Genomic DNA, 27,147 nt, shown 5'->3' with positions numbered 1-27,147 from the left:
CCCTGAAACAAATAAAAATATTTTCAATGTTACTTTAACAACCAAAACTTCCCATGATATAGGTTACAGTTATTTAATTTTAAAACTCTGATATCTAAGAGTGTGTATTAACACAACTCTGCATTTCTCAGTTTTTAAAAGTGATATTTTTATAAAGTGCTAAATACTGTTTGTTATGTAATTTGAAACTTTAAAATATACTGATTATCAATTTCAATCTTTTTATAATGACTGAAAAAACCAACAATAGCTCATAAGCGAGCTATTATTGTTATAGTATATTAATGTATAGTAATTTATTTTGTGTGACAACTACTATATTAGGTTAAAGGTAACTTTCAAATATAAATGATAATATTAATGGCAAATAATTTATTAAGTTCATCAACTTACACAATGCTATCTCCTGTTCAAGCTTGTATGCCACCTGCTCAGCTCTCTCCCGCCGCCGTCTCTCCAAGCGCTCATCTCGAGTTTCCACCCGTGTTGGAGGGGGAGTATCTTTTGGATCCTACAAGTCATTAAGTTAATTAAAAGCACACCATTATAAATCTTATCTAGAATTAATACAGAAAAACTAATATACAAGATCTAAAGAAAATGTATCCAACTTCCCTTTACTGATCATTCAGTGACCGACTTGAAGATTACAGTCAAATATTTTTGTGATCATTATGCGGTCAAATACATAGAGTGCAAAGTGAAACTCTGTAATGCTATTCCCAAGAATTCCTCGGGGAGTAGTTTTTTTCTCTTCATCCACATGAATTCTTATAGAATAATCTGTGTATTTACATGTTAAGACAATTTTAAATCATGAAACTGTAGGTTGTATATTGTTCTTTCATTTAGAACAACCCACCTTATGGAATTACAGTGATGGAGTGTCCACTGTTCAACTCGAAGGAAGAAAAAATCTTTAATCAAGAGTAGAAATTGTAATTTAAAAACATTAATTATTGCTTGCAGCAGTTTTTCCTGAATAAGAATTGGCAATACAATGAAGTGTCCCTCTTCTTAAAATATATATATATATATGTATATATATCAAGATTCATTCGGAATGTTGGATATTAAGCATGACTCTATGTAATAAAAAATTTCTAAATGGCTTGTTTACCGCTAACTTCCAGAATGGCTGGCCCAACACAGCTAATTTTTTTAAACAGAATATTGTGAAGTCCAAGGATGATTTAAAAAATAAAATGGAAGAATTTCTGGAATATTTTTGAACTCAGAAAAATAATAACAATACTCATGAAACGAGCACAAACGGCTGTTAAGAATTTCAGCTAAAGATCCCCAAAGAGGAACATTTTGTTAAAACTCAAATTTTAGAAAATATTTAGTATACACAGTGCTTGATCAGTAGTGTAAAGAAAATCACTGACTATTTAACTTTTAATACATTTTGTAACCACGTAAAATTAAAACCATTTAATGCATTAAAAATACTGTTTAAACACTGTTATAAAACCACCTTGATAAACAAAGCTCGCATGTTTGCATATAAGGTACTTGAAACTGACTGCCTTCTTTGAAATTGTGATATGGGATTTTTACAGTGGCTTAAGAAAAAAAACAGATGAATGGACATTTATATTCCTCAATGAGTCATTCTTGTCCACAAAGTTTCCATCATGCTAAACCTTTTATAAACGATAATTTTAAAATGTTGCATGAACTTCGTGAGGATTTTATACTCTTTCGGTAGTAGATGACAAGTGCGGGAAATAGATGATTTTTGACCAAAGTGGTCTTCTCAAGCCTAAATATTTACATACTTTCTTGAATTGGGCAACCAAGCAAAATTAATTATAGTACCAGAAATATCAGGCCGGAAGTAAACGGTTTTTTTATTGAGGATTTTGTTGACTGGGGCAAAAAGGCAAACTCAACTGTGGCTGAAATTCATTTTAACCAGAACTGCTCCTACATGCAAAAAAACCTGATATAAAAGCCAATCATAATTCAACTTAACCTCTGATCCTCTTAACCATGAATATTGAAATGCCTGCGTACCAGTACCTGAAATATGCCTACTTCCGTTTGAAAAATGTAGTGCTCTATCATAAGTACTTTCATTTTTAAAATAACAGATTTTGATTCTGAAAATTACTTGCCAAACCACGGGTACAAAATATAAATGTTGGACTTTACTGTTAGTAGTTATTAAAAAATACTAAGTTATTTAAGAAATACTTTATAAAAAGGGCAAAAAATATTAAATTATTAAGATTGAGCTAAAATTGATGAAAAATTTTTTAAATAAAGAGCCAAAAAATAAATGTTTAAATCAACTTAAGTAAGAGAAGTTTATAAATTGAGCTTAATTTAAATTACTAAAACTAATTTAGTTATCTGATCGGTTAGTGAAGGTCGCTGCTTCCCTCGTGGCGTCGGTCGCTGCCCTGTGGTGATTTACGCCATTGTTTGAGAAATTACCACTGTTATTCGAAAAAAAAAATGGACGGAAAGCGTGAAATTAAAATTAATGCTGGTTAGGAATGGTGTTGGGAATCCGAGGCGGACGGCTCGCGCTACCAATATTTGCGACCTCGTGGCGTCGCGACCGGAAGGTGGGACCTTATAGAGGAATAATCCGTGGATCCGCCACTAGGTTCCGTCTATCCCAAAACCTAACCAGCTTTGATGAATAAAAACTAATAATTTGGATATAGTACCGAAAGGTTCCCTAACAATTATAACAAGTCTCAGGCCACGTACACTTACTCCTACCGTCCACTCCACCCGATGGCTGCACAACGACTGACCACAACCTCCGGTCTCTGCCTGCTAACCTAGCAGGAACCATCCTCCCAGAACCTGTCCGGAAGAATTCCGGATGGTAGGAGGCTCCTATTGTTTGAGCTAAGGGCTAGAGGTCGGCGCAGCTGGCCATCGCGTTCGCGGCAACAGACGGATTACGCGCGCCAAATTCAAAACTGTAGCGGCACTCGCCGCAAACTGATCGTTTCTATTATGACTTGACTAAAGTCTAAATTTAACTGATGATAATGACAAGAGGCAGGTTTTCATTCTTAATTTTAGGTACAGAAGCTAGTATTTGTAATACAGGATCATTTATAGTATATAGAAAAAATATTGGTGGTTGTACACATACAAATTAATATCTTTTTGTTAGATTTTGGCATATTTTTTTACACCTTGTTTTTCGTATAATGTTAAATTGTTACTTTTTGTTAAATGCTTACGTTTTTAATAAGTGAACTAGAAAAATCTCATATATAGCATAATCTACATGTGGAACAGTTAGCCACTTACACACTGGTAAAGAAGTATCAGTTTCGCATAAAGCATATGATGTTCTACACTAATGTTTTAATATTTGTGGACAAACCAACTTTAATGTATTTTAAAGTACAAAACATATTAATACACATTGTGCAGTAGAATCATACATAGTCCCATGAATACCATTTAATTTATTGGTTCCTTTTTCATACAGATTTGAATTATGAGATTTATTTTCTTGGTTCTATTTTTATTAAAATATTATATCACAAATGTACATTAATACATCAACTTCTAATATAACTAAATTTGAGATATGTACAGTATTATTGGTATAAAGTACAAGCAAAATTGGGTCTAGTCAACCTTATAGTACTCTGATTTTGTTACAATTTCCATCAAATTGTTGTGGATCATAAATATTTCAAGAAGTAAAGGAACAATGGTGATCTAAATAAAATCCTAATGTGAGATATTTTTCTTATCTTTGAAAACATGTTTACAGATATCATTACTTAATTATTATGAGTAACTAAATTCAAATTACTAAGATGAAAAGATAAAACCTACCATCCATAGGTTCTTGTTTGATTCGGACTTTTTCTTCATAGTCAGGATCCCTTTCTCGTTTCTCCCTTTCTCTTTCTCTACGTTCTCTTTTACGGTCTCTATCTCTGGAGTGACTTCGCCTTCTTTTACGTTCTCTATCCCTATCTCTGTCTCGATCACGATCTCTTGGTCTTTTCTCAACAATCTCATCAATTTCTTCAATCTCTGGATCTTTAATACGTTCCCTGCTGCGTCTACGTTTTCTCTCCCGGGAGCGGCTGTAAACAAACAAATATTTTTTATTACTTTTTATACTTATATTAATTATGAAACATTCACAAAAATAACGTAACAAGAGACACTAACAAGACTAAAAAATTGTGTTTGTATACTTTTAAATAACAAATTTATTTTTTAGACATACAACTTTAATTATTGTGTATTTTGTTTTATTGGTTAAGCCAGAAAGAACCATTTCAACAAGCTGTACACCAATAAGAAAGATAAGATTCATGGTTATATTTGTATTATTGGTTTATAAAAATGTAAAAATGTACTAGCTGGTAAACATTTATTTGTACAAATTTTTATATTAATAAAAAACATGATCTGAAAAGATTTTAAAAATGTGCCTTATGAAATACAATTTAGAGTAATCCAAAATCAAGTAATCTATCAAGGTAGTTTAGTAGTATGACAGCACATATTTGGGTAATATGTAGGCCATTATTAGTAGAAATTGGTCTATAAATAATATTATAGTTCATTTGCTATTCAAATTTTTTAATACCATGTATTTTTTATTCTTGTACAATCTTTTATTATAAAACATTTCTAACAGCACTTTTAAAGATTTTCGCTAGTACAAATTTTGAATAATTAGTATATTTTATACATTATTTAATTAGTTATATTTTCATTCATATTAGTTGTACATTGCCTAAGAGTATTCATCTAATATTTTATTAATTTTTTAAATATTGTTTCATTTTTTATTAATATTGATTATTTGAGATTTCATTATTTTGCTTATATTGGCTAATTATATTGAGGTATCATAAATCATTATCCCATATCTGTATGGTGAACACAGAATTATTTACTCTGTTGGAATTTAATCATTTCACGATAATAATCTTACAACAAATTCATCTCAGCATTTTTTTTTTAACATTTATGTTAGATAATAATATTTAGGAACTGAAATTGTTTTAAGCCTTGTCAAGAATCCTAACATTTATTGTTTGCATAATTACCTGCGTGATCTCCTTTTCTTTTCTCTGTCTCTACTTCTTGACCGTCTTCGTGGCTCCCTTTCTCTCTCTCTCTCCCGGTCCCTATCACGATCTCTGTCACGGCCTCCTCGGTCCCCAGCTGCCTCTCTCTCCCTCTCCAGGCGATAACGTTCTCTCTCACGTTCGTTATCCTCTCGCCCAGAGTGCTTCAAGTTCACATCAGGACCTCCTCGTCTGGTACCTCCCAGTCCTCCACCTATCGACACCCATATTAACACATGAAACCTCCACATACATATTGAATTACGTTCTGCATATAAATTAAAATTGCCATTCAATATTTTTTATATTGAAACAGATTAACCTTTTACTTGTATTAAATGTGCAGAACTTTTGTGTCTTACTGTAAAATAGTTAAATGTTTAGTGCAGAGTATACCACCCATGAGGATGTCATTATGAAAATCAACTATGTAAAATATTGTTAGTAGCTTACAAAATGTAATATGAATGTCTTTTTAAAAGCATGGTACCATAGACAAAGAATGTTTAAGCACCAAAAACATTACAGCTTGTATTCAGTAGGTTAGGCCTAATAAGAGAATTTTATAACTATTTTAAGAGGGTATTGTGTTACTTTATCTAATCGCCGTGGCATCCACCCCTTCACAGTGCGACCTCTCTCCACATCAACCAGGACTCTCCGCCCGTCATCTTTTTCCCATCGGCATGTTTGTAAGCAGCTGTAAAGTAAGCACAAGGGGCATGTGTCAATAATGGAAAATTATTACCTCCAAAATATACAAACCTTGGCTGTCTCCGTCCATTTCACCTGTTCACAATGCTTACCAATTATACATTTAACCTTCTACTAGAAAAATCAGTCCTGAAACTAAACTTATCTATACTTTTACATTGAATTTGTTATTATTAAAACTAAATTTTATGTATGTAATACGCAAGCAACAAAAAGCTTTCCTTAATTTTTTAATAAGATAACAACTAACTATCGTGTTAAACGTATAAATCATCATATGATCCTTTTATATATGTTTTAAAATGGCTTTAAAACATAACTATTGTACCACAACAGTATTGTATTTATTTAGTTTACAAATCCAATTTAAATTTAATCTTATTAGTGATTTAATTTTAATTTCTTGTATTTTATAATGGTTTATAGTTTGAAATGTATTTGTATTACAGAGTAATTATTCCTATATACAAAGCTTAAGTTTTACATACAAAAGAATGTTTTTGAAATAAATATTAATGTGCTAAAATAAATGTTGCAACAATTTTTATTAAGAAAATATTTTGTCCGCTCAATTGTTCATTTGAATTAACTGATGGTTTATTTGTAACGTCGCAAGAACTTATAAAATTGACAATAACCGTTCAATATTTTATAAATATTTTTCTTTATTGGTGGTTTTTGACAAAATGGGTTTAAAACTTAAATTATAATGAGATCCCCCGATCTTTTAATTTTAAATAAGTAGATTTTAATGAATGTTGTAAGTTATTTATTACATTTAGGTCAAACAGATTACAAAGAAATTTTGTTATTAAACAATTACGTATTCGTGTGAACCTTTCAATATCTTATTGAAGTTCATGCAACATTGAGTACAGACCGATCTGCATGGCAAACCTTGTAAACTCAGTTTTGTAACATTAACTATGAATATGAAATGAAAGGTGTACCTACCGCAAACAGTGTACTTACATTAACTGATAAGAACAACAAATGCAATGTGCTAGCAAGGTGTTCCACGTGGGTCCACTTCAGATATTATATTTTTTACCTGGTGCGCAATTTACTTACGTCACGCGCAAACCATTTACAAAATATAGAACAGTCTAATTTAACAGGAAAAAATCTAAGGAAAATGTTAATCAATATTTTATATGTTTTCTAAACAATACTAATTTAAATTAAAATAAATACTGCAAAGTATTTGAAACTGAATAAATTTACTTACTCCAGGGCTTGTAACAGGCTAATTTCATTTAAATAAACTAAATTTCATGTGTGTTATTATTTTATTTTAGAATTAATTATAATTAGTTGTTTGATATGATGACTTTGTGAAGAATGAGGTATATGGTGTCAAGTTCTACAAAGAGAACTAAACTCAAGAGAAATGTGTCTAAGGAAGCCTAAATGCAGAGGGAAGGATAAAAGCGAGGTCAGGCATTACTGGAATGGAGGAGGCAAAAAGATAAAGAATGATTAGGTGGCAAAGTTCTTCTGTGGTATGGATAGCAATAGCAATAATTCAACTAGATTATTAATTCTAGAAGAGGAAGAGTGTAGAAGGTAAAATCCCATTAATCAATACAATAGCCAACTGCTTTGGTAATATTGAAATAGCAATTCTGAGAGATATTGATAATTTTTGTATCATAACGTTTACACTTAACTCAGGCCTGTTACAAGCCATGCCTTCAAATAGGCAAACTTGAAAGAATCTATAGGTAAGCTAATGTAAAATATATTTCACTGTATTAACACACACACAATTCTGAAACCCAAAAACTATACTAAATATTTGATCTAGTGGGGCTAACACAACATAACTATACAGCTGGTTAAACAATTATCATTCTTAAAGTAGCCTAAATAATATAAACACTTTTTTGGAAACAAAGATTTGCCGTCATACAAAATGATTAAACCAACACAACAACAAAACAACCCCTGCCTGTTGGTTATACAACTAAATTAATTGTAAGATGTAGATTTGTTTGTTTTACTTAAATAAAAGGGGTTTTGTTGCATATAGAACTTTTAACAAAGAACAAAATGTACATAATGAAATAGGCTTAATTTTAAAATATTTTACATCTATCAAAGAAATAACAATAACTACAATTCAGTTTGCAACAATATAACCTTTTGAAGGAACGTTTTTAAGCAAAATTAAGAAAATCTTAACTTATTCAATAATGTAAAGTTATCCATAATGTGAAAAATTATCTCAATATTTAAACTAACTAACTTTCTTATTATAGATTTTTTTTGGAAATGTGACCTCACTTTCAACTCATTTTGCAAATTGAACAATTATATCATAAAGGTCTTTTTATTAACTAAGAAAACATTATGAATACCTGATACATGCTTATGTGTAGTTACAATTAATAAATTGAAGCACTGTACGTTTCTACATGTACTGTCTCAATTTACAGCAGATTATAAACATCATTACAACAAAAAGAATCTAAATTGCTTTAACTTTGTCTGTGTTTTGACACATAAATTAATTTTAACAGTTAAAGAGTAAAATATTTGTCAGTTTTAAGATTACCACAATGAACCTAGCCGTGTATGAAGTGTTTAGAAAGTATTTTCTAATAAACAATACCTATAAGATGATAACCACATCAACCCTCATTACCAGCATCACCAAAAGTAAACTATTTTGAGGGAGGCAGACTCTTAATTTTTACAGTGGAACCTATCAAATTTGGGTGTATAACATCTTGGGGTGAACAAACTAATGGCGAGACCATAAAACTCTTAGCTACTACAGTATGAGACATGTAATTGTAAGCTTGGGTTGTGGCAAAAAACTGTTTAAAGTCCAAAATGTTTACATGAATATAGATGATTAGCTTTTTGCGTTAACACTAGAATTAAAATTATTAGTTGAGATCTCTTTTCAAAGATAACAAAGCCAAACCATCAGGCTTACAATGATATGTCTCATACTATGATAAGTTTTGTTAATATAAAATACAGCTGTACTATGTAGAAATTAACATAAAAAATTATGATTCGCAGAATCCCCTCCATGAAGTACACAGACCAAAGAAATATAGACAAGGCATTCTCATACAAGAGCCATTACAAAAGTGAAAGCCAAACAACGCCCCCTTATTGGTGATGGCACTGAACCAAACAAATGTCCAAAACTGTTGCTCAGATTGAATTCACCATATCATTAATACTGTTGTAAAACATAGTTACAGCTCTAAAATTTTGAACTCGTTTACAGAATATTGGCATGATGATAAGAATTTTTTAAAGTCGTTTGCTTCTGATTTTTATTGGAACAAATTAGAACAATTCATATAAAACCTTTCTTGGCTAAAGTAAATAAAAAAGTTCATCTGTGAAAAAGTTTATGTTTATTTGGTCAGATTATTTTGGTCAACAAGAAAATTGTTTTAAAATATATGATGTGTAGGGTAGTCGATGAAAACAAAGAATTGTATACATTTTATAAATTACTACATACAGAACTACATACAAAATTAACATATTTGTTAGTTATTGTTTGTGTTGTAGTTGTTTTTAATAAAATATTAAAAATACAGGAAATGTCAAATGTATTGTTATCATTTTTCAAATGAACTACCATTGTTGAAATGTTCATGTTAATATTAATAATTTACAGAAGTGAGATTAGAGAAATAGAAAGGCACAATGCTTGGTAGTGCCTCCCCACTCAGTTCTGACTTGGTTCCACTGGCTGCCCAGTCCACTACTTTCTTTGGTCTGTGGTAATACTGGTATTATATTAGTTACCAAGTTGATACGTACTACATTGATATTTAAAAAAGCATAAATCTGAAATAATGATTAAAAGTCAACAAACTTTCCCAAAGACACAAAAAGATGTAAGAATCTCGTTTCATATGCAATATCCCCCTGGTTATCTAACAAACAAAGTATACTATAACTGAGATTTGTGTAAAAATAAAGAAAACTTTAAATTGTATTTGATAATAGAAACAAGAGGAACCAATGCTATGCGTACTTTGTTGACTCAATTACAATAGCTACAAGACTTTCTTGCATGAAAATCCATAAATTGTTGTCAGTAAAACTATCTGTTTAAGACGTGTGAAATACATGAACCATTTTTCAGAATTGTCATGAATTTGGTGTGTGAACACAAGGAATTTGTGTATGTACTATTAACATGTAAACATGTAACAAAATAAAAAGGTGGATTGATGTTTATATGTGACTTATTGCACAATGATGAATAAAAATCGCCATGAAAAATTAAGTTGATTATTTTATGTATAATAATTTTTGCAATACCATAGTGTCAGGTAAGGAGTGAAATCACCTGAAAGTTTCAAGTAAATGAAACACCATTTCGTAAAAATATGCAATTCCGTTTTCATCAATGCGTTACAGTTACATATGGTATTGCAGAACTAATATTACGATTTCAAATTGCTCTATAGTTGAACGTTTACAATTTTTTGAATGAAGCAGATCGTTAAAATCTTTCATTGTAACGTCAAGTTGCCATGAAATAGTTCAAATCACTCCAAAGCACACCTAACTTTACAACATTTAACAAATTTTAGAATTACTTAACTTAGCAATGAGCAAGCACTCAAGTTGAACCTGTAAAACTTATCAGTCACAACAACACTGTTAGCATCAAACAAAACATAAAAGATGCGATACTATAGAAAATAGTTAATATATTCCGATAGGTTCATCACTACTAGAATCAACCTTGTGTGCCTTGCACATCATTACAAAAATAGTTCACTTATACTATCATTATTTTAATGTTATGCTTTTTTAAATAATTAATTACATTCACCTGGTTCTCAACAATTCTAGTAGCACTACAATGTTCTTCAAATATTGGGCTAATAATTACTTTAACAATAACACCACTACTATCAGCACTGACATCTTCAGTAATTTCCACCCTTGCTTGAATGTGACTACTCACAATCAGTTTTCAACTCTGTTACCTTAATCCTTGTAGGTTATCTTTCCACCTTACCTTCCAACCTTTACGCTGTAAATTAAGTTAACATCTCTTTGCTGAACTTACCTCCCCACATTTACTCAGTTAAAGTTTTTATTTTACTATTTACACATTACATACTTATACTTTCCCATTTTTCACATAAGTTTATTGTGTTCATATTAATTTTTTTGCACAATTTACCTTCCGATCCTTTCTCAGTTCATGTGCTTTTCTGTGACTTTCCAGTTTCACCACAACTTACCTCCCCAACATTGCTACGTTTATTATATTCATATTTATTTTTGGTACAAATTACCATCTGATCCTATTTTTGGTTCACATGCTTTTCTGCAAATTTCCAGTTTCACCAAAACTTACCTTCCCAACATTTCTAAGTTTATTATATCCATATTTATTTTTGGCACAATTTACCTTCTGATCCTTTCTCAATTTACATGTTTTTCTGTGACTTTCCAGTTTCACCACAACTTACCGCCCTACCATTGCTAAGTTTATTATATCCATATTTATTTTTGGCACAATTTACCTTCTGATCCTTTCTCAATTTACATGTTTTTCTGTGACTTTCCAGTTTCACCACAACTTACCGCCCTACCATTGCTAAGTTTATTATATCCATATTTATTTTTGGCACAATTTGCTCCCGTCCTTGCTCAATTTACATAATTTTATGTAACTGTCCATTTGCATCACAATGTATTTCTCCATCCTTTGTCAGTCCACTGTATTTATGTTTCTTCCTGCCCAACTTACCTCTCTCCCTTGTACTCAGTTTACTTTACATATGTTCTTTTCCATCTAAACTTACCGTCCCACTCTTTATGACATTTTCTTGCTTTAACTTACCTCCCTACCATGTATCCTTACCTCATTGTCTTAAATATTCTACATTCCATTTCATCTTACCTCCCATTCTTTACACAGTTTGTTATATTTCTCATTTACATTTCATGATGGCTCAATTGTTGATAACAAATCGTAAACTGTTCATTTTTAACAATTTCATATCAAGTAAGTTTTTGTAGTAACAAACGATTTTTGGAATGTTCAAATTGTTTAGAAGGTGTGATTGCTTCAGCATTAAGTATTGGTATATAAAATATTGAGATCATCCATAGTGCAATTATGCAATCTCATTATTGTTTTACACTGTCACAAATATGTTAATATTTTAGTAATTTTGGAACATTTAACAGACAAAAGGAGTAGATCTTTTGCTTATTCAACCACCATTCTCTACAGATTAAACATTAGGAATTAGAAATTTAGAATAATTGTTTACTTTGATTTAAAATTTAATATTAAAAATGATTACTAATGGACAAGAAAATTAGCAGTATTACTTTTAAAATGTCTTTCCAGGGCCCACTGATTTGAGAGAAACAAAAGTACACGTTTAGAAATTGTCCATTGCGACCAACCAAAAAAAAAAAAAAAATCTTTTGGTTTTTGGCAATCTTTCTCAACCAGTCTGCCAACTTTGGGTTGCAGTCATTGTGCGAAGCAGGGTTACCAGTTCACTTTATCTAGCCACTGTTACATGGGTACTAGCATACTAATGGATAAAAAATGCAGAAATTCTCCAAACTAAAACCTTATACAAGTCCCTCCCTTCAATCCCCTCAACAGTCTAACAATGTATTATTTATTTAGAGTATAATATTAAAACAGCATGAACAGACACAATGTCTAGAAAGAGAATTGGCAACCCTGTTTCCTATATTGACTCTGCAATCCAAAGTAGACAGAAAACTAGAATGCTCTTTACTGGTTGACAAAGATTTAATAGAAAATTTCAAAACCTGTACATTTTAATGTGTCCTTGTTTCTTTCAAATCAGTAAAGCTTAGAAAGAAGTTTTCAACGTAGGCGTGATAATTTTCCTACCCATTAGTAATAATTCTAGGTTTTCATCCTTACTAATTCTAACCTTGTTGAAGAGTGATGCTAAAGATCTCAAATGAAATAACATTAATGGTAGTATTACTGAAACCCATATAGCCCCTAAAAATTGTGCAATTGTCACTGTCCCCTCAGTGGAACCAAGGATTCTCCTCGTCACTCTGATCGCTATTTTCCACACCCACTAGTTACAAGAGATAACTGACACAACCAAGAGCCTATCGCAGTGAAATACCCTCTTAAGAGTGTTCTTCAAGTGAGTCATTGTGCATTTTTCCTTCTTTCAAAAAATGTCATACATACAAAATTCTTAAGACCAATGTAAAACTTTTAAACTTGGTATGTAACTCTACTCATGGTTTTTATACGTAATTAAACAATGTTTTATACAAAATTTCAATTTTATTTCCTTTACTCCTTTGAGGTTATTTTTGGTAATTGACTCACTCCTTATAAAGGCATACGAAATGTGCACTCACCGACATGTTAAGCAATAATACCTAACTATAATTTATAGAAGATTCCTTTTTTACGCAGGGTTCCTTAGAAAGTCCAGTGGTGTACAGTTACGTGATTGTTTAATAACCCACACTACTTATGGTATCCAAGCAACTCATGGAAAAGAGCTATAAACCACAAAAATCCCACAACATGTTGATAGTTATACCTTTCCAATGAGATGTCATGCAAAAGGCGTAAAATAAAAATGAAGGAGTAGAATGGTTCAAGAGGTTTAACATGTTTCTTATGGGAAAAAGTTCAAGCCATCTTTTAAATCCTTTTGAGTGTGATACAAGACAAACTAGGTACTTTTAAAATACAACTTAAAAAGTTAGACACTTTAAAAGAATGCACACTTATTTGCTGGTAAACGCACTTATAATGGGATGAATAAATGAGTGACAATACTAATAGATTGTATTTTTTCATTGATTTTTTCACCAATTTAAGACCAAGATTGTCGTTTTCCAGTTGTTTGGGCCAAATTGCATAACTTTGGATTTATTTAACAAAACTCAACATTTTTTCATTTGTTTACAACATCACATGAGTTATGATTTACATGACTTTAAATTTAGTAAAATAAAAACTGTATGATTATTTTCTGTCCGATGACTGTTTCTATTTTTATGAAGAAATGGAACTAATAAAAGATAATTTACCCAGCAAACATTAATTCAGAAATCTATCCCTAAAATTTTGTTAACAAAAATTAGAAAATGACCCCCAAAAATAAACCTTTTACATTAGTAAGAAATTTATAGGACGGATTTTCACATTACTATCAAACAAAACCAGGTAAACCTAAATAATTTTCACACTTTTATGCTATAACATATAACTACACTGAAACATTTAAACTTCTAAAAAAAGTTACAATAGTTATTAATGTCATAGAAACTAACAAAGATGGAAACAACAGAGCTCTGCACAAGTAAAACACCAAATAAAAATTTGCTTACAACCTTTTATGTTACGAACAATCTACCTAACGTAGTTTGCATTTATAATTAATTGTAAATAGAAGACTCATAGCTTATCATAATAAATTTTTTGTAGAAGAGTATGTTGGGACAGAAAGATGGTATTCAAAAAATTATATTTTTTAATATTATTTCTTCATTTTATCAAATTCAGCTGCGCAGCTTACAATCCAATCTGATTTATGAATTATCTCTGTAAATGATAAGGTAAAGATATCAAAACAATATTTTTGAGTGAATAAACCATGTTTTTTCTAACAAAATAACTTTCTTTATTTAAAATGTATTATTGTCATGGACTTATAAAGTTAGCAGAACTATTATGAACATTTACTGTTGCCATTGCATTAAAAAAAATTAAACGGGTTTCTCCCACACACTTTAGCTAATCTCTTCTGAGTGCATATCTCAATATTTTATTATATATATATTCTTATTATAACCAGTAATATTTTCTTTTATTACTAAATCTGCTTTAGCTTTGTTTTTCACAGTCCACCAAATTTTTGTTCAGCTGTTACTTCTCTCTTCTACCTCACAGTTCCTTGTTGTTTTCCTTCATTCTTGTAAAATAACCAAATCACATAAATGTAGCAATTATCCTCATTATTTCTTTTACCTCTTTATGTATCTTGGTCTTTTGAGTACTGTTTTTAAAGATTTCACAGAAACTGTTATCAACGTGTCATAGGCAGAAATAGTTCAGCTGTAATTCTTTTGTTATTGTGTCTCCTGCCATTTATATGAGTACTTCTTGGTGCAAGATGATATCCTGTCTTGAACAGTTGTAGATTTTGAGTTCTACTGTTTGTTTTAATATCATTAGTGTGATGGCATGTAACTTTTTTGTTTGTAATGCTTGGCTACAGCATGCTTAATCTGTGTTTCTTGTCTTTCATATATTTCTGGCTTTAAACGTGGGACAATTTTACAATCATACAATATTCTCAAAATGTAATGCATTAATTGTCCATAACATTCCTGTAAGTTTTATACCACTATTAACAATCATATTTTTTTAACTTGAGAAAATTCTAAATTTAAATTTTTAGACTCAACAGTGTAAATTAATGGTGGATTTTTCATTTCATGCTTAAATTACATCACGGTGTTCGGTTTACAAGTAAATAACTGTTGAAGTGACAATTTTTTAAGTAAATATTATCCATTCTTAGAATGGTCCTTCTACACATTACAAAATGATTTTGTATGAGACAAACTAGACACATGCCTAAAATATCTGTGTCTGAAGACAATTTCTTTAGTATACAAATAGCACATTATCATATTTTTAATTACTGTAGAAAGCACAATTTTCTACATGTTATATAGCAGTTATTGATTTAATACTAGACTTCCTTATAGTATATAGAGTAAAGACGAATACTTAGCCGAAATACAATTTGTTTTCTTAAAATTTTTGCTATCAAATACTCTGCACCTTTAAATGTCTTACCTGTGATTATGTTTTAAAATAATAGTAAAAAATCTTATTTTTCAATATATTTTTGTGATAAAAAAAATTATTCCCATTGTTAATTCATGTATCAAATGCTTTCAATTAAAATCTGTAACTACATATCCAAAAAAGATTGGGGGATTGACACCTCAAAAATATTTTTTGATAAAGAATTTGTATGTTGGGTCTTACCAGACATACAAACCTATTTAGCCAGCAATGGTATGGTATTTCACAGACAATTGACAGAGTTTAAGTTGTCTCCTCCTCCCCCAAACTGGACCAAGAACAAGAAAACCAAAATATTAGCTTAGCAAATGAGGTTGATAATGCCCCCCTGACTGCAAATGTTTCTTATGTACTCCCTGTGTACTCACAGTGCATGTCACGTTCGTGTTCATACTCAACAAAGGCATAGCCTCTGGGCTTCCCATTCACTGTATTGTGGATCATCACTATCTGAAAAATAGAATGCAAAATTATTGAGCAACAACAAAAACTGCACATCAAAGAATGAAGCAGAACAGGCATTTTCATATAAGAGCCATTACAGGCACAGAACAAATATTGGTGATTTCACTGCACCAAAAGCTGGCACTCACTTTAATTCTCGCTGTTTCATTAACACTACTGTAAATCATAGTTATTATTGTAATAAAATTATGAAATTTTGTACTTGCCTGCAGAAGTATATTAGCATGATGATACGCATTTTAGAAAATCTATTTTGCTTATAATTTTTATTAAAATAATTTACAAATTATTAAGATTAGTAATAATATTTTTATTGACTAAAAATGTCAAAAAGTACTTCTGCAAGAAAGGTTTTGTTTTTTTGGTCAGATGATTGAATTAGAAGAAATGTTGTTTGAAAAAATCGGAATAAAACACTTTTATTCTACACATTTTTTCATTAACTATGTGGTTAAGTTACAAATGAGATCAGAAGTGGGGCGTCATCACACATGAGTCAGCCGCCCAGGCCATGCTGCAATGCGATTCGATTTTACATCTTTAAAATTTAATTTAAGCCCATTAAATTATGTAAAGTAAATTATTTTCTTATTTACATTTTTCAATTAAATTGAAGGTTAAATTAAATCTGTAAATTCTCCTTGACAACTATAGCAGTAATGGATTAATTAAATAAAATACAGTTCTAACCTGGCTTCACTTCATTGTATTTCTTACTTTGGTCTACAAGAAAACCTCTTAAGCTCATTATGTGGAAAAAATATAATCATTTTGTTCCCAGTTACTCTTTAAATTATGATAAAAATGCTTGAATTTGTGAAGTTGATATTTCATTTGAAAATAAATGGCGAAGGAATATCCAAAAGTCCTCGAATTGTTATGCAGTTCTAAGCAATGGTTTGCTAAAGGGAAAATTTATCTATATGCAGTTCACTGTTGATGAACCCACCAAGCCTTTAGCTCTTCTTTCCATAATTCCTAACAAAAACTTTAGGTAATTACTAACAAAAGGGCTATTTCTATTCATTGGATTTGGAAATATTGTATTTAGAGAAGTTGAAATCATCTTGAATAACACTCTGAACAATATCACGTGACTCTATATTTGTATTCTACAAAATTAAGAGTTTGGAGGCAATATTGATCCCTAACAGTTCTTCGACTTTCCATGTACATGATTTCTTTAACACTATATAAACATTGGCAACTGTGGTGAAAACTGAGGAAAATCATTTACAAGGTCATCTTCATGTTTTATGACTTTCACAAAAATACCTATACTGCTCTTCATTGCCATTTTATCACTGCATTCTCTCCATAAGAACTTCTAGACATCTCAAGGATATCAGATTACCGTTTCTAAAGCAAAAACTAAATCATGTTGAAGTGCTGTTGTACTACTTTTTAATCAAATAAATAAACACAGACCTTTAAAAGAAACAATTCTTACTGCAAGATACAGAAAAAGCAATTTTCCTTTTAGTGAACCACTGCTTAATTTTATGGATACCAACTGTTGGCAATTCTTAGAGATATAGTAGAGAACATACAGTTTATCAATAAACACTGAAAAGCCATTGGTACTTGCCATTTTCTTCACATCAGTTACACAAGTTCAAGCCTGTGAATAGAGCAATGAAAAAATGTTAAGAGGGAAACTTGTCTTTTAACAAGGCACACAATCCAAAGGTGCGGCCAGACATTACTCCTGCTCCGTCCCATGCCACATCAATTAATCTATTTTGCAAAACACTGTCAGCTAATTTGTAAACTTCAAGGCTAATTATAGCATGAAAAAATTTCAAGACACACTTTCATCAGGGTTGCTACAGGAGTCCAATAATGAAATTCCCTGACTTTTCCCTGATTTCCAAACCAAATTTTTCATTTTTCCCTGACTTTTTTCGACGCAATCCCCAGTGTTTTTGGCAATTATTGGGTGGAAAAAAAGCGGTGTTGAGGCTAACAGGGTGGCAAATATAAAAAAGAAAAAAATAAAGTGAACACAGTTTAATACGTACACAAAGATTGACTTAAATGATCTTTTACAACACAGAAGTAAGATATGCGCCACATCGTCTGCAGGCTTGGACTCGGCGCAGCGGCAGTAAGTTTATTTGTGTAAAGGGATTTTATATTTTTCCCTGACCAACGTCGAAATTCCCTGACTTTTCCCTGATTTGAGACCGGATTCCCTGACTTTTCCCTGATTTCCAGTCCTGTTTTTTCCCTTGACTTTTCCCTGATTTCCCTGACCTGTAGCATCCCTGTTCATGTTCAATCAGGTCCAAAAATATATTCAAAGGGCACTTCATACCTAAATCTTGTAAGAAAACTCTAATGTAAAAAATCAAGTTGATTTTTGACTCATCATAGTTTGTTGATTCATAAATGATTTCAGATTTATCAGTTGATTTGATTATTTCCTGTACAGTGTGCTTTTTAATTTCAGAACTTATGCGCTTTACGATATTCACACAGGCCTTGTTTGAATGTAGGATGTGACACATATTTAAACTATTGAGTTCTTGCACATCAATTTCCGACTCAAAATCGTTAAAAGACTGATTCTGTTTTGCAACCTTATAGGCAATCTGTTAGGACTCTGCAACCATTATTAAAGCTGCTAAATGTGCAGCACTGTCTTTGTGATCATATATTTTCTTTCTCAATGCTGTTTGCTGCTGGACTCAAGTCTCCCTAAAACTAGTAATATCACATCCAGTCCATTGTTTTTAACATTTTCATTTTGTTCTATACCTAAATATCCAACATTTAGGCCAACTTCACACCCAATTTTTGTTGTGTACTAAGGCCAACTGGATTTTTTACAAAACTTTCTTTTGTTATAAAGTAAAACAGTTTGGCCATTTTTGATAATTTCTTTTTATGCCATTAGAAGATGTAGTAATGCAAGATGGAAATAAGACTGTGTTGATTCCAAATGATCTGTTTCCATTGCAAGCATTTTTCTCGTTGTGCATTTTTCAGCTTGTTCATCTAATTTAGGTTTCTTAAAATATTTATTTATTTTATGCATTGTAAAGATGCGTACACACAAGCGCACAATTAGCAAAATGTGTGCGCTTGATTCTAAAATACTGCATGAGTTAATACAACGAACCCCTAGAATATTCACAGACCATAGAATGTTTTTACTGCATTGACAATTAACATTCCGAATGCACGAATTGAAGCTTGATGCGACATTTGGCAGGAACTGACTAAGGTTATGGTAACTGTTGCAACCAGAAGGCAGTCAGTGGCTGAATTATTGTGCAGAAACAGGGAAGGGGAATGAGGCAACTAGCTCCTTACATACAGCTTAAAGTACAGTCCAGACACACCAAACTGGTTTTGAAGTAAAACACTACTACGTTCTACAGTTCTAAACATTATGTTCAACTTTATCCCCCGCCAAAGGCTCTGGTACGGCATACCAATGTGTACTGTCACAAATCTAGCACTGGTATAACCAATAAATTGAGTATAACGGATCTGGTAAGCTAAATATGCTATAACGTAATCTCCAAATTTGAAGTGTGGCAAAAGATAATACATTCTTTAATAAACAAAGACCTTACAGGGAGTAATCACTTAACTGTACAAGATAATTGGCTTACCTTCTTGATAGGACCGTACATTTCAAATTCTCTGCGTAGTTTCGATTCTGAAGTGTCATAGTTCTGAAAAAGAGTACATTTATTTAACCTTAGAAATAACAAAACAATAGTAGTATTGTTGTGAAAATGGGTTTCTCATAATGAATATTCAATTAAATTATTCATGATAATGATTGTTAATTATGGGTAATGTGATATTGTTATTATTTATTTGTTATGTTTGTTGTATTTTTATTGTAATATTATTTGTTAACCTTATTTATTGTTATCTAGTTATATTAACTCCTATTTCATTAAAAATAATTTATTTAATGTTTTATTTTTTTAATTAACTTACTTGGTATTTAACAGAAATTAGATTTATTGCCTGTTGAACTTTAAAGGTATGATATACAAGGGCGATAAGTGTGAACTGCAAAACTATTCCCACGCGCAATCTTGCGAGTTGGGTTATGAAAAGAATTTTAATTGTTCCAAATGTTCTGAATACGAGGGCTGTTTTTTAAGTAAGGGCCGTTTTTTTTTTTAAGTTAGCAACAATTATTTTTTTCAAAATACATTTATTTTCAGAATCTACATACTTTCTTTTATTTTTCTACATAGTTGCCTTGTTTGTTAAGGCACTTATCATATCTTAAAACTAAGTTTAGAAATCCCTCTTCAAAGAAATTTGCCGCCTGCTCTGACAACCAGGAGTTCACGGCCGTCTTGACTTCTTCGTCGTCATTGTAGCGCTTCCCGACAAGATGATTTTTCAAGTACCGAAAAAGGTGGAAATCGCTCGGAGCAAGGTCGGGGCTGTACGGCGGATGATTCAAAACTTCCCAGCCAAAAGAGTCAATCGTTTCCTGTGTCCGAGCAGCGGTGTGAGGCCTTGCATTGTCGTGGAGGAGCAGAATTCCCTTTGTCAGCATGCCGCGTCTTTTGTTCTGAATGGCGCGTCGGAGACTGGCCAGGGTTGCTCAGTAGGCTTCTGAGTTGATCGTCATTCCTCGTGGCATAAAGTCCACTAGCAAAACACCGCGCCTGTCCCAGAACACAGTTGCCATAACTTTGCGCCGCGACAGCGTTTGCTTGGCTTTGACTTTGACTGGAGATGTTGTGTGCCGCCATTCCAAGGACTGTTGCTTTGATTCAGGAGTGGTATGGGATACCCATGTTTCATCTCCTGTGACAATTCGACTCAACATGTCGTCTCCTTCCTCGTCGTAGCGGGTCAAGAAAGTCAAAGAACTGCTTAATCTCTTTTTTTGTGATCCTCAGTGAGGAGTTTGGGTACCCATCTTGAGCACAATTTTTTAAAGTTTAGGTTTTCTGACACAATTTTGTACAGTACTGACCTGGACACTTGAGGAAATTCCATAGAGAGAGTGGTTACTGTGAACAGTCGGTCCTCATGAATTTTTTGCGTCAACTGCAGTAACCAAATCTCCCGTGATCACAGATGGCCGGCCTGAGCGATCTTCATCGTGGACATTTTCGCGGCCATCTTTAAATTCTCGGACCCATTTCCGCACTTTACCTTCACTCATTGCCTTGGCACCATACACCTCACAAAGCTGACGGTGAATGTCAGCAGCCGACATGTTTCTTGCAGTCAAAAATCGTATCACTGACCGAATCTCACACGCGGCGGGTGATTCGATAATCTTAAAACATTTTAAAGATCCACAGTAATGCATACAGGTTAGCTACAGAGCTGAAACTGACATGAAGTTGTTCGCTAGGAATGCCGGGAGGCGGGGCGCACGCTCGTTACGGCAGGAACGCGAACTACTACCGTGTACGGGAGAACGGCCCTTACTTAAAAAACAGCCCTCGTAAAAATGACAAACTTGAACATATTCGTTATGTAGTATTCATGGAATAAGAAAGAACACGACGTAAAACTCCTCAAATACGTAATAATTTGTTGCAAGATTTGGTTTGGAAAGTTCGACTTGTACAACCGATAGCCACATGTACTGGGAAGTCAGTCATATGATTACTTAGAGAACGGATGAGTTGTCTGTCTAATCAAAGCTTCTCAGACAACGAAAACTGATGTGTGTGGAAAATTCAGCAAACTGGCTATCTGCAGACTGCCGACAGTATTAGTACAGTTGAGGTTTGGATGCAACCGTGATGTCAAAACATAACGTCACACTCTTTGCTTTAACCATGTGAACTAAAGACCAATTAGAATGTGTGTGAGGAGCAGTTGTTCACAGACTAAACTGAGACGATCGGTCGGCCAACTGATCGTCTGATAAATCGTTATATGTGTAGAGGGCTTGACGTGATAGGGTAGAAAAACTCCAACAGACTAGTAGAGGACAGACAGACACACACGCACGGATACAATTTCACAGAACTATCAAATTATTTCTTGATTTCATAGGTTTTATAGAGACGGAAAAATTGTTTTTGTGATTTTTCCACTTGTACAGTGAGATTCGAAGCATATTCCTGATGCATTCGATTCCTGACTTATACCCGGTCGGGTCGCTACCCTGCCAGTAAACAACGTATGTAAGTTGGTTTTCCTACCAGCTTGTCTTACAACTTTCTGTTACAGTGCCCCTCTATATTACAAGTCTAAATTAGCATACTCTATTTTTAATTAATCAAATATTACAATCAGTATTTAACAGAGGTAATTTATGCATTTAATAAAATGATACTTACAATTCTCGCTACAAACAGAGTTTTGAACGGGTCAAGAGTAGATGTCGGTATATTATGAGGATCCCCTGAAACAAATAAAAGATTTTCAATGTTACCTTAACGACCAAAACTTTCCATCATATTGGTTACAGTTATTTAATTTTAAAACTCTAATATCTAGGAGTGTGTATGAACACAACTCTGCATTTCTCAATTTTTTAAAACTGATATTTTTATAAAGTGCTAAATACTGTTTGTTATATAATTTGAAACTTTAAAATATACTGATCAATTTCAATCTTTTTATAATGACTGAAAATACCAACAATAGCTCATGAGCGAACTATTATTGGTATAGTATATTAATGTATAGTAATTTATTCTATGTGACAACTACTATATTAGGTTAAAGGTAACTTTCAGATATAAATAATAATATTAGTGGCAATTAGTTTATTAAGTTCATCAACTTACACAATGCTATCTCCTGTTCAAGCTTGTATGCCACCTGCTCAGCTCTCTCCCGCCGCCGTCTCTCCAAGCGCTCATCTCGAGTTTCCACCCGTGTTGGAGGGGGAGTATCTTTTGGATCCTACAAGTCATTAAGTTAATTAAAAGCACACCATTATAAATCTTATCTAGAATTAATACAGAAAAACTAATATACAAGATCTAAAGAAAATGTATCCAACTTCCCTTTACTGATCATTCAGTGACCGACATGAAGATTATAGTCAAATATTTTTGTGATCATATTGAGGTTAAATACATATAGTGCAAAGTGAAACTCTGTAATGCTATTCCCGAGAATTCCTCGGGGAGTAGTTTTTTTTTCTCTTCGTCCACATGAATTCTTATAGAATAATCTGTGTAAGCAAAAAATTTGATGATATAAACAGGCAAAAATACTGTGGATTAACAGTATTGTGCCACCGCTAACGCAGCTCTGGCTTGCTGCCAATTCAAATCTCTCTTCTAATCTAGGACCGATACTGTTACAAATAAAAATGCATATACTTATTCCTTCCATTTCTGACCGCTATCATAATACACCTGTATTTTAATGAGTAACACCCATTAAAGTTTACTGTTCTTCTATTTCCATTTCATCCTTAAACATACTCTTACTATTTTTTTGAACAGTAACTACTTTTGCTTTGTTTTCTGCAAACTTGTTCTCTAGAAATTTCTTCTACATAAATCCACGTATTCTTACGAGGATCGCAAGTGTCCGATTCCACACAATATATGGCATTGAAGGTCTTTCCATTACAAGAATCAGTTGATCTTTGAACAAACTTACCTTAAATGTGAGAAGAAGTTAATAAAATTCATTAATAGAGTTTTGTATGTGATCAATTGTTTCTTTATTACTGAGATAAAAGTATTTTTCTCATCCCAAGTGATTCAATACTTACGAACAGAATGTGAAAGTTTTCAATTTTGATTTGTCGTTTTTAGTAATGAGCATGCATAATCACATTAGCTCCCTAAAAATCCTTTAGTTTACTCTCAAACATAAATTTCCTCAGAATAAAACCAATTCGAATCTCAAAAAAATATTTTTTTAATCTGGGCCTTTATTTATATCTTGTTTGAATTTTTTAAAAATTCTCATATATTAATGAAGTAATTGGACAAAATTATTCTGGGATTTTCTTATCAAAATACTATTTGAATTTATCTTTATATTTACTTAATTTGACTTTGACTTTGTAAATTCACCTAACTATAACTCCTACTATCTTTTAAAAAAATAGTACCCTACTTTTAATAATATTCTAAACTACATTAAGTCATCTGTAATTTTTATCTCCTAAAACCTAAAAATAAATTTGAAAATAATTAAAACAAACTAAAACAAACTTTCTACGATACTTTGGGAGTATACCGACCACACCCAGACATGAATCGTTATTTGACATTTTGCTTCTACTGATTACTAGATTAGCGTGGAACAATATTTCATCAATATAAAACAGGAATTGTCTTATCGCAAACCCCTCCCCACCCTCAGACAGAGGTCAAAGTCGAGCGGTCTAGTAGATAACGTGATTGCAGAGTCTCGCCGCCCGTTCAGCTGGTACGTCGCTTTGTTATTTGTTGTACTTCCGTGTTTTACCTCTACATTTCTCCAAACACAAAAATTCAACAAAAACAAACATTACCAAACTAAAACTAAACTCTTTATTGAAAAAACACTCAAAACTTGTTTCTATTCTTGAACACACTCCGCCACCCAAAATGCGAGTGCCTCCGGCCATCAGCGTGGGCTTCAGCAGCACCTGCCCCGCGCTGATGTCGACGAAAGAAAAACATCCCTCGAGATAGTACCTATCAGTAAAATATCAAATTCTAGAGGGGCTGATCAGAAATATAAATTGAATTGTAATGGAAAGGCAATTATGTACCGTGCAAATGATGTGATGCCGCTCCCTGCCCTAATTGGGATTCTCGAGAAAGATAAGATAACAGCGACAACAGTACCGATCACAATACCTGGGAATGCTTGTAATTTTGTAATTAAACAGTTGTTTTTTCGTTCCATCATGTTTGTTTCTATAAATTTATATTTTTGTGTTCTTCATACTGGTGTGGTCGGTATAATCCCAAAGTACCCTTTCTACAAACAAATAGTGTAAAAATAGCTTTTCTCAATTTAAAAATAAGACACGATTACACAACAAACTTAAATACTCTCACACTGAAAGATCACAATGACCAATAAAAAAGCAAATTAATTAATTTTTAAATATTGTAACTGCTAACATGTAGGTAAGTAATCTTCAAAATTAATTGATGGTATTAGAGTTAACGCGCCACGGTCGATTAATGGACATCATGAATACTGTACAGCATAGTTGATGGTACTATAATAAGCTGTTCTGACCACAAAACGGTCAGATAAACTATCAGGAGCAGCTAACACTGAAAATCATATAGGCTATAACAGAAGCACAGTGCACAAATACAACCAAAAATTGACATTTACATTTTTATTATTAAAAAAACATAGTTAGCTTAGACTATTTGTGATTTGCACTCCCTAAAACCATAAAGGCTAGCCTTCTGGACGACAAGCAAAATACGTTAAAAATTTGATTGACTACTCCTGCAATTAACCTCACTTATATATTGTGTCAATTTTTTTATGTTTTGAAGATTTTGAGAAACTACTTATACTAGCCAAAACTTTGAAACTGTTTCAGATATGAACGAAAAAATTGCCAATTTTCCTAATCTACGTAAGGACTACCTTCATGCCACATTTCATTAAATTCTGAGATGGTCAAGTCCCTGTGTTGATTAAATGTGGAAAGAATTAAAACTACCTGTGATTGGAAATACTGCAAGTAAAATATTTTAAAATTGTGGAACTAATACTTCAAACAGTGGTGATTAACACAACCTACAACATGATCACATTAATTTGTAACAAAGTATTTTAGAACTTTTATAAAACGTTTAAGACATTCCTGCACTTGTAAAGGAATCACAAATAGCCACACTAGTAGATAAGAGTTAAGCCAACTAACTGTAAAGACTAAGCCTACAATTTTGACATGGATGATCTGAAGTCAATAAAAAGGGTAGACCCTTAATAGCGGCCTACACTCTTTATTCAGTTGTTTTTATTGAATTGTTCGATTCTTTTGATGCGAGTGAATAGTTCAATATTACAATTTATTTAACAAAATATATGATTCCTACTTATTAGTTACAGTGGGTTTGGCTACTGCCTTCACAAAAGCGTGAACTCACTACAATCAGCGCAATCTATAAATATTGTAACTTATTTTTAATTTGTAAGTCTACATCATAGTTAGATTTCGTAATGTTATTGTTAAATTTGTAATTAGAAATTGTAATGTATTACTCTTGTTGTTAATGTATTAAAATTCCTGTTTCATACGATTAATGTATAATACCAAATCTGAATAATAGAGTAGTTCAATAAAATCGAATAACAAGTGTAGGCCACTTATTAGTCTCTCAATAAAAAAATCTATGTTACTAATAAATGTTGACTTTTTAAAGCCACAAATCAGATTATTGAACTTTTAATTATTGTATTAGAAGAAATATCACTAACCTATTACTAAAAAGATAGAACTAAATTGGACCAATGAGTTGAGAGTTGAGTAGTATAGGCAGAGCTATTTAATTTAGGCTATAAGGTCTTTACTACATCGTGGTAAATCAAATGCAATAGGTCTACACTAAAATAAGCTTACCTCAAATAATTGCAAGAAATTTCCTATTCCAATATAGCCCTTTGTTTTCATGAGGTAATTTGGCTACTGGTGGAAGATAGGGTATAGGGTCTCTGGGAGCAAAGAGAGCTAGAAGATTAGGTGGTAAAAATTGAGTCATATTTCCTCCAACCTATCTAACAAACAACTAGAATTACTTTACGATGCGGAAATGCATTTATAAAATAACAATAAGCACACTCTAACACAAACTCAAGACTTTCACGTAAGCTTCATACGCCATCAGCATTAATATTGGGAATCAGAGAATGAAAAGAATCATAGAGTAAAAAAATAAGAATGAAAAATACAAAGCATTACGAGCTCCTCACGTGTTAGATTGGGGTGATCAACCGAGGCGGAGAGAAAGAGTGGGGACAGAGCCGAGCAGAGCCGAGCAGTACCGATAAATCCCGAAAATTCCTGACAAACTCTGTACATGCGGCTAATAGCGACCTCAGTTCGGAACGGTTCTGATTTCTATTATCTTACCAATTAATGAGTCGTTTTAT

At 32.3% G+C, this 27,147-nt stretch overlaps 1 protein-coding gene across 1 annotated transcript in view; it reads right to left on the bottom strand.

The window, feature by feature from the left end:
• Positions 1-26,926, bottom strand: part of LOC124370119 (U1 small nuclear ribonucleoprotein 70 kDa-like) — a 57,150-nt gene extending 30,224 nt beyond the window's left edge. The window contains 10 exon segments of the mRNA XM_046828411.1: positions 3,826-4,082; positions 5,061-5,295; positions 5,681-5,752; positions 5,755-5,781; positions 16,017-16,098; positions 19,737-19,799; positions 22,404-22,468; positions 22,857-22,974; positions 26,618-26,657; positions 26,659-26,926. Of these exon segments, the coding sequence (XP_046684367.1) occupies positions 3,826-4,082; positions 5,061-5,295; positions 5,681-5,752; positions 5,755-5,781; positions 16,017-16,098; positions 19,737-19,799; positions 22,404-22,468; positions 22,857-22,974; positions 26,618-26,657; positions 26,659-26,756 (1,057 nt within the window). The 5' untranslated portion in view covers positions 26,757-26,926.
• Positions 26,927-27,147: the final 221 nt, after the last annotated feature.

This window comes from Homalodisca vitripennis, unplaced genomic scaffold (genome assembly GCF_021130785.1).
Source record: "Homalodisca vitripennis isolate AUS2020 unplaced genomic scaffold, UT_GWSS_2.1 ScUCBcl_36;HRSCAF=719, whole genome shotgun sequence".
In the NCBI taxonomy this organism is placed as follows: Eukaryota; Metazoa; Arthropoda; class Insecta; order Hemiptera; family Cicadellidae; genus Homalodisca; species Homalodisca vitripennis.
Note: the sequence above shows the minus strand (reverse complement) of the source record. Positions and strands in the feature narration are given on the sequence as shown.